At 38.8% G+C, this 14,530-nt stretch overlaps 1 protein-coding gene across 1 annotated transcript in view; it reads left to right on the forward strand.

Moving 5' to 3' along the window:
• Window positions 1–14,530, forward strand: part of dnah12 (dynein, axonemal, heavy chain 12) — a 56,057-nt gene that overhangs the window by 1,362 nt on the left and 40,165 nt on the right. Inside the window, exons 3-19 of the mRNA XM_088915555.1 lie at window positions 519–609; window positions 1,320–1,346; window positions 1,894–2,083; window positions 2,279–2,354; window positions 2,802–2,960; window positions 5,192–5,387; window positions 6,486–6,674; window positions 7,144–7,297; window positions 8,148–8,239; window positions 8,726–8,904; window positions 9,406–9,541; window positions 10,225–10,350; window positions 10,456–10,590; window positions 10,943–11,136; window positions 11,552–11,804; window positions 12,309–12,494; window positions 13,251–13,451. Of these exons, the coding sequence (XP_088771681.1) occupies window positions 519–609; window positions 1,320–1,346; window positions 1,894–2,083; window positions 2,279–2,354; window positions 2,802–2,960; window positions 5,192–5,387; window positions 6,486–6,674; window positions 7,144–7,297; window positions 8,148–8,239; window positions 8,726–8,904; window positions 9,406–9,541; window positions 10,225–10,350; window positions 10,456–10,590; window positions 10,943–11,136; window positions 11,552–11,804; window positions 12,309–12,494; window positions 13,251–13,451 (2,584 nt within the window). The remainder of the gene's footprint in view (window positions 1–518; window positions 610–1,319; window positions 1,347–1,893; window positions 2,084–2,278; window positions 2,355–2,801; window positions 2,961–5,191; window positions 5,388–6,485; window positions 6,675–7,143; window positions 7,298–8,147; window positions 8,240–8,725; window positions 8,905–9,405; window positions 9,542–10,224; window positions 10,351–10,455; window positions 10,591–10,942; window positions 11,137–11,551; window positions 11,805–12,308; window positions 12,495–13,250; window positions 13,452–14,530) is intronic.

A 14,530-nucleotide genomic window follows, 5' to 3' on the forward strand; every position in this document is an offset into this window, starting at 1 on the left:
TGATAAGGGTTTCTCAGATCAGCTCTACAGAACAGTTGCTTTCTGCTAGATTCCACTGGAAATGGTAATAGTTACTAAAAAATAGTTTTGCCCTGCGTCGGAATGGTGTGCCATCTAAGGTGTAGTCCTTCCTTGCACCCAATGTTGCCTAGTTGCTGCAACACTTATCAGGCATAAGCAAGTATTGTTTTCTGATAATGGATGGATTTTTGTCATTTTCTGGTGAGTGTCAGTAAAGCACTATGGTGGGAATTCAGTTATTTCCATTGTAGGAAATATTTCTAGTATAGACCAGTATTCATTGCTACGGACAAGACTCTTTCGTAAACCTTTAACCCATTCTGTTTGAATTGCGCTGTGAAAGTGTTTCTCCTGGAAGGAGTCGTTCGTGACAAGACCGACAATAATAAAAGCAATGGCCTTTTCATAAGGAGACAGAATTGTGTATCATGTGAAGCAGTTTATCAGACAGAATTTATCATGCAAATTAAATATGGCAAAAATCATTTTACCCTCAGGATGGACAGTGCTATGAAGGCATATGAGGAAGCAATGGAAACACAGAAAAAAAGGACTCCAACTCCTCCAGAGCCTGAACTTCCATCTACGGTATAAATAAGCACAAAGCTCTCTAAGAGAATGCTGAATATCAGCTAACATAAATTCATGGGCTCTTTATACATTTAAGGTTTCAGTTACAGATGAAATAATCATTGATATAATCAATCAATGGTATAAGCATTACTTTCTAACTTACTGTTACTATTAATAATAAAAATAATTCCTTATATACTGTAGCACTGTTTCTGGACACTACACTTATACTTAATTACAACTTTTTCTGTACAAATTAAATTATGGAAGGGGTTATTCATAAAACCACCCTTTTACTGTGGAAATAAAGGTTATTATTGTGTTCTAGTGATCTTTTCCAGTCTTGAAATAATGCATTCTGGAATTGTAGTTACATCATCATGATTGGAGGCAGTAGTGTCAATCTGCCTGCACTGTTGAAACTACTACAGTAGCTGTAATTTTCTGTTTCTTCTAACAGTAAACAAGGATTACTCATTATAGAGCCTTATAATGCCCATTATACTAATGCCCATTTCACTTGCTTTTTTCACATCATGAATAGACGACAAAGCTGTTATTTGCAGTAGGGTGTTGTCTATTTTTCTGAGAGGCAAAAATATCATTTTATAAGTTTAATTAATCACAACATTCACATTAAATATTTCATTGTTAAGGTTTCCTTTTCACTTGTTTTTTGAGAAGCTCCTTTTGTTAGAATAAAACACATTGTTTATTTTTTACAGATGAACAGTGAGCAGAGAAAACGAAGAGTAAGTGTATTGTTCATTTATTCTTTGGGAATGTGCCGGTTTACAGCATATAGTTGTGACATTTTTCTCCACGACTTTTCTTTCAGTTTTATTTTGTTCGTTTGGTGGTGCAGAAATGAGAATAAATGCATAAAATTCCAATATTGAACTCTCATCTCCCTAAAATGGATTGTCGTATCTTATGTTAGTGTTAAATTGACATGGGTCATGAGGTGGTGAGTTCTCTAGTGCCTGATATCTAATTCTGGGCTGTTGGGGAGTTAGTGTGTATTCTCTGTGTTCATGTGGGTTTATTGCAGGTACTCTAACTTCCTCCTCCCTCCTAGAGACATGGTGATAAAGTAGGTTGATTGGCTATGCTAAACTGCCCGTTCCATCAGGAGTAGGGGTTTGGCACTTTCCATATTACTGCACCCTCTGAGGAGCAGCTGTGCTAAAATGATGACCCCAGCCTAGCTTCTCACGTGAAGGAGTGTGTTGTCGTGTCATAATCAATCAGAAAGGAGCTGTGTCACGAGTGTGTTGGTGCTGTGTGTTTCTGGGCCAGATGAACTACATGTTCCTGAAGCAGTGCGTGGAGAGCAGCCCCATTGTTCCAATCCAGCAGCAGTGGCTGGATGCCATGCTGACCCGGGTGCCTGCCCAGCTGCGCCAGGGTCCTGGCAGGCAGGAGCTGCTGGACGAGCTGTGCCAGGAGGTCAGTGCCAACTTCCAGTCTGGCATGATGAAACACACAGGTAAGCACGATCGCCACACCAGATGTGATGTGTCATTTAACCCGTTCAGCAAAAACATTGCTTTCTTCTTCCATGGGATAACAGTTACAAAAATCAGAGATTTCTCCTGAGTAAAATCTGCCCTGCGTAAGCTTTCGGTTTGCTTGTACGTTTTGCACTGTGAGCCTTACTTAGTTGTATTTTTGTGTCGTTTAGTGAACAGTGTCCTTGTGAAGCCTGATGGTACTGGGCATACAACTGATGCTTCTGATCTGAGGATGCGGTTGCCAGGGTGAGTTCTCTAAACATGGAGTAATGTTTAAGAATAAGTTTGTCATTCCAATCTCACTTAGTCAAAAAACCTTACTATGGCAAAATACTTTCTTCTTATTATGTCTGTTTACTCTGGATCATGCTTTGACTCTAAAGTATTTGTTGATTATTAAGTGATGTTTCTGTTTAGATATTTTTTTTCACTTAACTGTGCTTGAATGTGGGACATATATCAGTGTAGCACAGGTTGCATTTAGTATATATGGTGCATAATATTTCATGAGATGGTCAAATTCACAAAGAGCATTCAAAGCAGTGCATGCAGGAAGCAATAAAATACAATACAAGCTATGAATAATATGAACTATTCTTAATGATATACAGTAAGTTCTGAACAATTAATTAAATTGTATCTGTTGTGATGAATTCATAATCACGTGTGTACGATTGTTTTTTTTTTCCACAGCGGTCTTAATTTCTCCAGACCCTGGCACAAAAGCGTTCAAAAAAGCCGAAACGAGATCAAAGAGAATCTGCACATTCTTCACCCAGCAATGAGGATGATTTTGAATATTGGCTATACTACCTTTTCAGACTTGCTTTTGGCTGATCTTTCAGATTACAGGTAACAAGGCTTGTGTGGGACCGAGTTTGATAGCCCTGTCCATTTGATTCTTGTCATAGAGAAGTTATAGACATGACAAAAGATACAGAAAAACTAATTGTCATTTTGAAAGTTTGAAAGTACCTTAAATTTCAGTGAATTTAGTAACTGAAAGACTTGTATTAAAGGGTTTATAAGTGAAGCACACTGCTTTTATTGTATATACAGTGGTGTGAAAAAGTGTTTGCCCCCTTCCTGATTTCTTATTTTTTTGCATGTTTGTCACACTGAAATGTTTCAGATCATCTAACAAATTGAAATATTAGACAAAGATAACACAAGTAAACACAAAATGCAGTTTTTAAATGAAGGTTTTTATTATTAAGGGAAAAAAAAATCCAAACCTACATGGCCCTGTGTGAAAAAGTGATTGCCCCCCCTGTTAAAACATAAATCAACTGTGGTTTATCACATCTTTGGAAAGCTGAGTTCAATTTCTCTAGCCACACCCAGGCCTGATTACTGCCACACCTGTTCTCAATCAAGAAATCACTTAAATAGGACCTGCCTGACAAAGTGAAGTAGACCAAAAGATCCTCAAAAGCTAGACATCATGCTGCGATCCAAAGAAATTCAGGAACAAATGAGAAACAGAGTAATTGAGATTTATCAGTCTGGAAAAGGTTATAAAGCCATTTCTAAAGCTTTGGGACTCCAGCAAACCACAGAGAGAGCCATTATCCACAAATGGCGAAAACATGGAACAGTGGTGAACCTTCCCAGGAGTGGCCGAAACCAAAATTACCCCAAGAGCACAGCGACGACTCATCCAAGAGGTCAGAAAAAACCCCACAACAACATCCAAAGAACTGCAGGCTTCACTTGCCTCAGTTAAGGTCAGTGTTCATGACTCCACCATAAGAAAGAGACTGGGCAAAAATGGCCTGCATGGCAGAGTTCCAAGACGAAAACCACTGCTGAGCAAAAAGAACATCAAGGCTCGTCTCAGTTTTGCCAGAAAACATCTTGATGATCCCCAAGACTTTTGGGAAAATACTCTGTGGACTGACGAGACAAAAGTTGAACTTTTTGGAAGGTGTGTGTCCCATTACATCTGGCGTAAAAGTAACACAGCATTTCAGAAAAGGAACATCATACCAACAGTAAAATATGGTGGTGGTAGTGTGATGGTCTGGGGCTGTTTTGCTGCTTCAGGACCTGGAAGACTTGCTGTGGTAAATGGAACCATGAATTCTGCTGTCTACCAAAAAATCCTGAAGGAGAATGTCCGGCCATCTGTTTGTGACCTCAAGCTGAAGCGCACTTGGGTTCTGCAGCAGGACAATGATCCAAAACACACCAGCAAGTCCACCTCTGAATGGCTTAAGAAAAACAAAATGAAGACTTTGGAGTGGCCTAGTCAAAGTCCTGACCTGAATCCGATTGAGATGTTGTGGCATGACCTTAAAAAAGCGGTTAAGGCTCGAAAACCCTCCAATGTGGCTGAATTACAGCAATTCTGCAAAGATGAGTGGGCCAAAATTCCTCCACAGCGCTGTAAAAGACTCATTGCCAGTTATTGCAAACGCTTGATTGCAGTTGTTGCTGCTAAGGGTGGCCCAACCAGTTATTAGGTTTAGGGGGCAATCACTTTTTCACACAGGGCCATGTAGGTTTGGATTTTTTTTTTCCCTTAATAATAAAAACCTTCATTTAAAAACTGCATTTTGTGTTTACTTGTGTTATCTTTGTCTAATATTTCAATTTGTTTGATGATCTGAAACATTTCAGTGTGACAAACATGCAAAAAAATAAGAAATCAGGAAGGGGGCAAACACTTTTTCACACCACTGTATATTTGTATGCTTTATTGGAAGGACATTTTGTTAAATGGTTCGTCATTTTGCAACTCTATTGTACAGCTGATGTCATGTGTAAAAAGGTGCTATTTTAATATTTGATAATATTAATATTAAAGCTTCTTTGGCTGTAGAAGACGATAACAGGTTAAAATAATTTATTTCACGACACTACCCTTGTCCTCTTTACCGTAAAGAATAAAAGAATAATAGTTCTGGCAAGATAGTTTAATTCATTTAACCTTACTGTCAAATCTAGCTTAAGTCTTGAAATGATGGATTGCAAGGACTCCCAGAGGTCTAAGTTGTCAATGGAAAAGAAAATCATTTGCCCGAAAGATTATACAGGTCTTACAGTGTGCCTTGTGGACACATGAGCTGTGTTGTGTGCAGATCTAAAGGCCCAGTGGACTGTGAGTCACTGAATAACAAAGTGGTGCTGGAGTGTGAGCGAATGGAGGAGAAACTCATGAACACCTGGTACCCCAAGGTCATCCATCTCCTGACCAATAAAGATACTCTGCATGGCATCAGACCTGACAAGCTGGACTCGTTCTACAATTGTGTCTCCACTCTCATCTCCAATCAGGTCGGTGTCCCATAATACACGCCTACGTCAGGAAACAATAGAGAATTGTTTTGCATCACACCTCTTCATGACCAGCTTTGTTTTTTTTTTTGGTGGTCAGTTATTTTACAGCAACAGTGGTTCTGACAATAAAAAGCCAAATGTAAATGTATTCAATCTGATCTGAAAATGACATGAAATGGGTTTTGAATGAGAACATTTGGGCATTTGGAGACATGTTGGATTCTTCATAGCAACCCAACAGATGTGTGGAGATATTTTCTGCTATTTTGGTGCTATCTATTGCTATCCACTTTTTTGCTACTTTCTGCTATTAGAGGTATTTTAATATGTTATATATTGTAGTTATAAGGTCAAGTGACACTTGGTATCAGTTACAGTATGTGTTCTTTTTCACAGCTGATGTATACTTGCATACTTATTAATGAACAAGGGCAATGACGTCCCACTGTATTAAAAAGAGTATTCAGAGCTGATAGATAGAGATGTTTTATTTTATATAAATGAGTCATTCCAGTGAATTACGAGCTTCAAGCTGAGTCTCAGCATTAGGAGATTTTCAAAAGATAAAACAATCAAATGCAAAATGGAAGCAGAGGCTTTCAATCCACGTATATTAAAAATATACGTATCCGAAAGGCAAAGGATAAATCGGCTAATGGGTTTTAAAAATAAGCTGTTACGTTCCTGCTTGGCAATAATTCAGGTTTTTTGGGATTAATGGCTGTTGTACTTGCTGAATGTGTAACGAAGCAAACAGTTTAAAATACTGTGAGTGTAGGAAGTATGGCAGTTTACAGTATGACATAAACCTTGAGACATTCTGGGGGTCACTCTACACTATGCTGAAAGTATCCTGCATTGGTCATTGATTACTAATACTTAAATACTTGATAATTGGTCTTTAAAGTGGCACATCAGTTTGGTCTAATGGTTTACCAAAAGAATTTGACATACCAAATTTGACGGTTTTGTCAGAGGCTCATATTAAAGCTCCCTGATTTTTTTTTTTAAATAGCATGAAGCAACTAACAGCACTGTTGATCCATTTTCTCAGTTCTGACTGCTGAGCCTATGAAAGTGCGGTCTGTGTTTCAGCTGAAGGCACTGGTGGAGAGGAGTGTGGAGGAGTACGTGCAGCTCTTTGATGCAGACAGCGTCCACCACATGCCACTCTTCAAAATGGACCTCACCTTCGATGACGAGAAGATGGAATTCTATCCTAGTTTTCCGGATCTGGAAGAGGCTGTCCTGTCTATACTGACCCAGATCACAAACACCATGCAGGTGAGGTTCTCAGTACTTCACATAGACATAGAAGCTGGTTTAGAGCTACAGTTTGAAATGGTTAGCACCTTCATTCTGTGAAGTGCTTATGATCTAGTAGCAACAGAAGGGAATGAAAAGTGATCAAATGTAATAATATATAATATACTGTATGTTAGACTGGTTAAGGTACAGTATCAGCTGTGCTAGGATTTTAGTGTTGAAATTTATTTTTGGCTATACTGGGGAAAACTATGTTGCACTACAGAAAGCTTCCTATCTCCAATAATGGTATACCTAAAACTAATTCATTGTGTGATGGTTGTGTATACATCACAGTTAGATGTATATATAATTTTTGGAGTACTTCATGTATGTTAATGTGTAGAGTGCAAAGCTAATATAAATAATTTAGTATGTGCCTTTCAAATAAACTCCTGAGTAAACTGGCTTTCTACAGCTCATTCGTTTCTTTTTTCTGTTTCATTAGAAAGTTCAGACAGTGCAGTCTTGGCTGGCAGAGACCCACAGTGCAGTGATTGACGCCAAGCTTACTGATCATGTTATGACATGGGCCAGAGCAGCACTAAGAAACGCAGTTCAAAGGAACCTGGAGGGCCCCAAACAGCACTTTCTCGGCTATGGTAAAGTTACTGCAGCTAATTTAATAAAAAGTACAACAACAGGAGCATATTTGGTTTTCTTATAAAGTAAAAACCTGTTACTACAGTTATTTATTTAGAACTGAATACAAAAATTAAAATACTAAGTAAAGTATTCTTGCACGTACAGTATCTCCCAGGCATTTATGTTTCCTCCAGAAACAGATGGAACAAACTATTTCTTCTGAATCATGGTCCAGTGAATGTAGTTATAAATGCTTTGAAGATCTATTGTAAAACACGAAAATATCCTGTAAAATATAACATTATCTTTTATGTGTATATATGTTTTTAGTTCTGTAGATTAGGGGTCTCTAACCCTCGTATGAATAGCTTGCGTTTTTTGTTTTTATTCTAATTGTGCTTTCAATTATTTGTATGATTTATGGTTAATGAGTCAGTATCAATTATATGTAATGACTGACTAATTGCAATATTAAAACCTGAGGGTGTCTTACAGTTGGGATTCTGCTCCATGTATAGTACTCACTGTCTGCTACTTTCCCAGACAATGATATGTGAGGTATATTTTTACAGACTTATGACAAATTTTCAACACTCTTTGACAGTATAATAAATCTTTTGCACTTCCTTCTGAAACAATTTAGAAAAACTAGGGAACCCTTCTTATATTATGGTGCCTTTTTGTTTTGGGATTTCTTGTTTAGAATCATGTTTGAGTCACAGGTTAGTTACGTTGATCTTTTTATCTTAGTCCATAATTTTCAACCAGAGACCAAAGAGTTTTTGGTCTGTTATTCTCGGACTGTATCGGTGTTGCATACGTCTCAGCAATCCAGAGAGAAACCACTAACTTTGTGTTGCCTCTTAGTTGAGAGTTATGACTGGCTTGTCAATGGGACAGCTGAGACCCGTGTACAGAGCTTTATGGACGAAGAGCACACATTTGATGAGTACACTAAAGTGAGTATGGAAGGAAGATATGACACTGTCCACCTGAATTTCTTTTTTGTAATCTAAGGCTCAAAAATTAGTGTGTCGCTCACAAAGATGGTTTCCCAGGACTACTCTGTTGAATATTGAGATAGGACATCTCATTTTCTAAGCACTTTCTGGGAGTATGTAGCTTCCTCTAAAAGAAAACTTCCATGTACCCATTTACTGTGCAGGTATTATAGATAAATATAGCACTCAAAAATAATATGCAGTTCTAAATTCATTCTTGTATCTACACAGCTGCATTCAGAGGGGCTATTGCATTGAAGTGTAATATGTTTTTAAAACAATTTGAAGTTTGCTAAGTAATCATGGTTTCAACATTAACCTGATATGCAACTGGCAGTATGGAGTACATAAATGGCATATCCCCCAGTGTGTCTCCATAAAACTGTGTGGGAAAACTGCACTCCTATAGCATGCTGTGTGTGTGTGTGTGTGTGTGGATATCAGATGGTGGATGAGTTCCGGGCCCTGTCCAGGGACATCATGAGCCTGCCTTCAGTAGCACACTTCGACATGGTGCAGCTGGACTGCGAGGACCTGAAGCAGGGGCTGGCAAACAAAGCCAAAGTCTTCGCCCAAACTCTTCTGGAGCGCCTGGTCACCAAACATAGCGAGGACAACCAGACGTGAGTATCTCTGATAAAGTAGTGTTTCCTACTTGAGCTTTTGAGATCATTGGGGCAAGTTCTATATGTCGTAATATTTTCAAACTCTACCGGACATAACAAAAGCAGGAGGGCATGTGTGGTTATGTAATATATTTATTTTCACAAACCAAAAAAGTTCATTTTTCAGAAACAACTGTTATTGGTAACATTGCTCTTCTCCACAAGTTCTCTTTTCAGAAATGCATCATACAAGAGAGGGTTAACAGATGTCTTTTTTTGGAGGCAGCATTCTCTTTCTATAAAGTAGTCAGTTTAGAAGTAGATGATATTTTTTAAAAGTAAATTATGGTCATATACTGTAGAAGTGATTTGGATCAAAAAGGGAATGAGGAAAAGACATTGTGTCAGCACAGAAATGTAGCAACATTATCTGAAATTGCAGGTTATCAAAGGGACATAATATTTTGCACAGTTTCTTTGAATTTGATCTGTGAACCTTTCCTGTTGTTTTTTTCACAGGATTTGTAGAGAGTTTGAAACTATCAAAGAGACAGCACTGAGGATTCCTGAGACGACGGAAGAAATGATAGAGATGATTGCTTATGTGGAACACACCAAAACAAAGGGAATTCAGGAACTGAATAGCAGGATCCTTGTGAGTGCTGTTTCTTGTACTATCTTTAAATACCGACACAGTTCCATAACCATAAAATTATGTTGACTAATTCACATATGTGTACATCGTTATGATTTACTGTACATTTGTTAATTTTTAGATGAAATGACAAAGCAAAATTTGGCTTCAAAGCTACATTTTCTGCTTTCAGCATAGACATGCAAGTAGATGTTATTAGAGCCTTTTCAATTGTAGTGTTACCCCCTTCTTGATTAATGACATCAGATATTATAAGCTAAACAAAGATGTACAGTCAGTACTAGGATAGGAAACATCCTTGGAAAACCAGGTTGGTTCTGTTAGTGGTGTTGGTGGACCGGAACAGTATGTGGGACTCTAGACCAGAACTTCCTAAACAGTGCCTTGCTATTGTAACCAGGGACGCTGTACTTGTTAAACTTGTTAAACTAAGGTTCCTAACTAATTATGCTATGGGATAATTAATGATATTAATTATAGCACTGTCTATAGGAATATAGATGTTAACCCTGCTGACTAAATTCTATTCGATGTTGGTACATCCTGGCCTGCCTAAATGCCAGGAATTCTCATTAGTCTTAATTCAAACAAATAGCTTTTAACGCTAAAATTGTAATAGTACATACAAACTTTTGAAAGTGTCAGTGTCCTGTCAGTCTCAGAATAACAGCATACTCCTACAGGAAGTCCAGCGCAGATTGAACTACCTGCTGGATGTTTACATGTTCACCCCTGAAGACCTGGCCTTAAATTCAACAGTGCTTCTCTGGCCAAAGAACATCAATCCAGTCTTTGATCTCAATGATGAGGTAAATGCCAGTCTTAACAATGTGATCACCTGCTACGTTAAGCATGGTATGTGGTAGTGAGGATATGAGCTGTAAGGCTGCAGTGAGCTGTGACCTCATGTGCAGGTGATGGAGAAAGCCAGGGAAAAAGGGAAGAGTGAGCTACTGGCCCGCAGGGAGAAGGTGATGCTGGAACTGGAGAAGCTGAACCAGAGGATGGAGGAGTTTGCTGAGTGCTCTGAACTGGACATGATGCAACAGGTAGCTGTCAATGTCCCTTTCAGCCTTTAGACAAGACAAGGACTTGTTTTTTCAAAACTGGCAAGGGGTTAACCAGTCAGTAAGGACAATGGATGGACTTTCTGAAAACATCTGATGTGAAAACAAAAGTCAAATCTTGTAAAATGAATCACTGAGTTCTCTGAAAGGAATACACTGTTCAAGAACATAGGCATAACATATAAGCTCAAGAACATACTACTGTATATAAGTTCTTAGAACATTTAAGTAGTTGTTATTATATTGCGTCAGGTTTAAAATAGCTTTTTTTCCTGATCACCAGGGTTAATTACTAACATTGATACTTATTTAAAAGCGTGTTTTGTTCTTACAGTATGTGGCCGATGTAAGAACTGTGCAGAAGCGGTTGCAGGATGCAGAAGATACCATTGCCTTTATTAATAAAGAGGAAGATCTCTATAAATGGGAACAGACCATTTACCCAGAGCTGGAGACCATCAAAGCAAATATTGAGCCCTACCAGAAGCTCTTTGGGCTGGTGCTGAAGTGGCAGCGGACTGAGAAGAGGTAGCTTGGAGGAAGGAGGAGATATTTAAAGCAGATTAATAACAACTCCATATAAGTTATTTTTACTAAATGATTTGGAATATTTTAATATAGATTGCTGTATACATATTGGCGCAATTTCTTCTACAGTTAGAAATCAAGACTACTCTTGCAGAAAATTGATTTTCTAGAATCATTTTCCATTAGAACACTTCATTGTTGTTCAGATTAACCACTAGCACCTGAGACACTAAAATTATAACCCAAGTGAGCTAATGCCTATCAACTACTGTCAGTAATTTTACAGAAATGTCATAGTGAGTATAATTGCTTTGTACTGGAGTTTCCTTGACTAATGTTTTCCCACATTTTCCCACCTGGTTTTCTTTCCCTCTGTCTTTCCTTTTGCTCTCTTCACCCTTATCTTCCTACCCAGGTGGATGGATGGCTCCTTCCTAGACCTGAATGCGGAGACAACGGAGGCAGAGGTGGACGAGTTCTTCAGGGAGGTCTACAAGATGCTAAAGTTCTTCCAGCAGAAGCAGAAGAAGGCTGAGCAGGACCGAATGAAAGTCTCGGGGCGCAGGCGTGCTGGAGAAGACCGAGGGGGAGAGGAGGAGGAGGGCAGACAGGAGAGCCCCACAGCCCAGATCTGCGCCCATGTCATGGAGCAAGTCAAAGAGTTCAAGGTGCTGCTACGCACCTTCCAAAGGGGACTTGCAAGCTATAGCAAAACGATAAGAATATCCAAGCTGAAAAGTAAAATGAAAATAAAATGCACAATCTTTCTGCTATGCAGAATATCTTTGGGTGCATACTTTTCTGTGTAGAACTAACTTATACTTCTTCCTTTTCAACTCTCAACTAACTTTTGTATTTAAAACTGGTTACATGATGGCTACAATTCTTCTACAATTTTTTTTCTGGAGATTAAATCAAGTTCAAGTTCAAGTTCAATCTATGGGATGATAAGTTGTTCTAGACTCACTTTAGGCTAGCATAGACCTTTTTGATATTCTTATATAGGTGAGAGGACTGTGACCAGACTGCAAACTTATCGTGTTAAGGCGGAGGAGGTGGAGATATGCTATTTTAGCCACATATTGCCAATAAGATAGAAATACAAAAGAAGAAGGTAGATGTTGTTGTGTTAGCAGTTTTCCTTACCCATATGCCTTTGTGTTAATGTGCAGGAACATCTTCCCCTGGTCTCTATTCTGTTTAATCCGGGGATCAGGGGACGGCACTGGGCCCAGATGTCGGAGATTGTGGGCTATGATCTAACACCCAACTCGGGCACAACCCTCAGGAAGGTCCTGAAGCAGAATCTTGCTCCATACCTGGATAAATTTGAGCAGATCAGTGCTGCTGCCAGTAAGGTGGGTACCATATGGGATCCATGCAATAAAGCCTTTCAAGACAATGTAGTATCACTGCCAGAAATAAGTACCACACAAAAACAAATCTCACCATCCTTTTGTGATTAGAATGAATTGGAGGGGAGAGGTCTCACTCTACTTACAAATACAGCCAATGATTGCCTGAGTTTAACCTTTCTAGGAGCCTTTTTGAAGTTAGGCAGGAAGCAGAGGTGTGAAGAAATTTACCTCAGGTAAAGATCACAAAGACCAGTGTTCTTAGGGCTTCTTCAAGCTGCAACTTCACCCTGTCAGCTTGCAAAACCTACACATTCTGCCACCATTGTGGAGGACCTGAAGCTCACAGAGGTTATTAACTGCAAATGAGGGTGGAAGTATCTGAATGAGGAATGATGGATGATGAAAATTTGCTAGAGTAAAAATATTACTTTTCAGGAATGTGGTTTACATGTGTTTTAAGAAATCAGCTATTTACTTTTAAATTCTTACTGTTCTCTATTTGTTTCTCAAACAGCTTATTAAGAAATTCCAATAAAGTGAATGTAAAACATCAAATTAAAAAAACAGCAGCACAATGAATCTTGTGTTCAGAATGTGCTTACTGAAATAGACAATCTTATATTTATTTTGTTTTTAGAACTGATAGAATCAAGCTCAGCAAACACTGGTTTATCTCCCATACAAAACCTGTCTAAATTTCACAAGGAAAGATTCTGTCTCAATGGCAACTGGTGGGACTCTGTTCTTCCTCTGCAGGAGTTTTCCCTGGAAAAGGCAATGCACACCATGGTGGAGACCTGGGACAGTATCTCCTTCCACTACAACCCTTATCGAGAGTCGGGTGTGTCCATCCTGACCGCGGTGGATGAGATCCAGACCACACTGGATGACCAGATAGTGAAGACACAGACCATGAGAGGCTCACCATTCATCAAGCCCTTTGAAACTGAAATCAAGGCAAGTCCAGATTTCATGCGCACACCTCATGATGAAAAAACAATAACATCTAAGGTTTAATGTTCACTTTTTTCACATATAAAAATGGTTTGGTTTGAGCATGATGCTTTTTTTAAGTTTGCTTAAATTTGCCCTCCAAACCTGGAATTGCCAGGTTTATATGGCTCCATCATATGGTTGCATTTTCTGTACTGCTAACCCTACCACTGTGTTGCTGAGTCAGTTATGCACTGCCACTTGGGGAACAGCCATAGTCATACAGTAATATAGACTTGAACCAACAATATTAGGATCAGGGGCTTCAGCCTGCACAATGAATGGCATTAATTAATCCCCCGGGGTGCACTCTACTATTTTTAATTACTGCTTCCAACTTGCTCCATGGTGAAACTTGATTTTTTTGGTTTTATGTGTTATTAAGTCATCTTGCCCTAAGCAAAAATCCTACAGTTATTTAATTTAATGCAAAGTAAATTCTCAGTACCCTTCTATGGCACCCAGAAAGCAATAAAAGACTCTAAAATTTGTTTCCTGAATGACTCCACCATTAAAAGCAACTATTTAGATTATACGTTGGTCCCTAAAATCGATACAGAACTGGTCTGAGTCTGGTTTATCCGACTATGACTTGGACTAAGGTGGAGTGGAACAGATACAGTGGGCTGCAGTTGTGTGGATACAGCTTCCGGCCAGCTGTGAGTTTGCAGTGCTATCAGTAAATATTACAGTTGATGTCCTAGCACTTCTATTGTCATTCTGGGCTAATGGTGTCATGAAGTAGCGGATGACCAGACTGACTGAACATTTTAGACAACATGTTGCCTTCAGCTGTCCTGTCCTGGTTCAAGAGAGGTGGCAGTGAATTTATTAAGAATTGGTGACTCTAAGTTTGAGGACAGATTAGCATAAACTGAGAAATCGAAATAATGCATTAAAAAAATGTAAAAAATAAAACCATGATTGAAAAATGTTTGTGAAATGGCCATTCCATAATCTGGTAATGCTATAGAAGTCTTTTCAGAAAGAAGATGAGCAAAATGTGTTTCATGAGAAAGGAAATTGTGGTCTTCTTTACTGAG

This window comes from Atractosteus spatula, chromosome 5 (genome assembly GCF_055471065.1).
Source record: "Atractosteus spatula isolate fAtrSpa1 chromosome 5, fAtrSpa1.hap1, whole genome shotgun sequence".
Lineage (NCBI taxonomy): Eukaryota > Metazoa > Chordata > Actinopteri > Semionotiformes > Lepisosteidae > Atractosteus > Atractosteus spatula.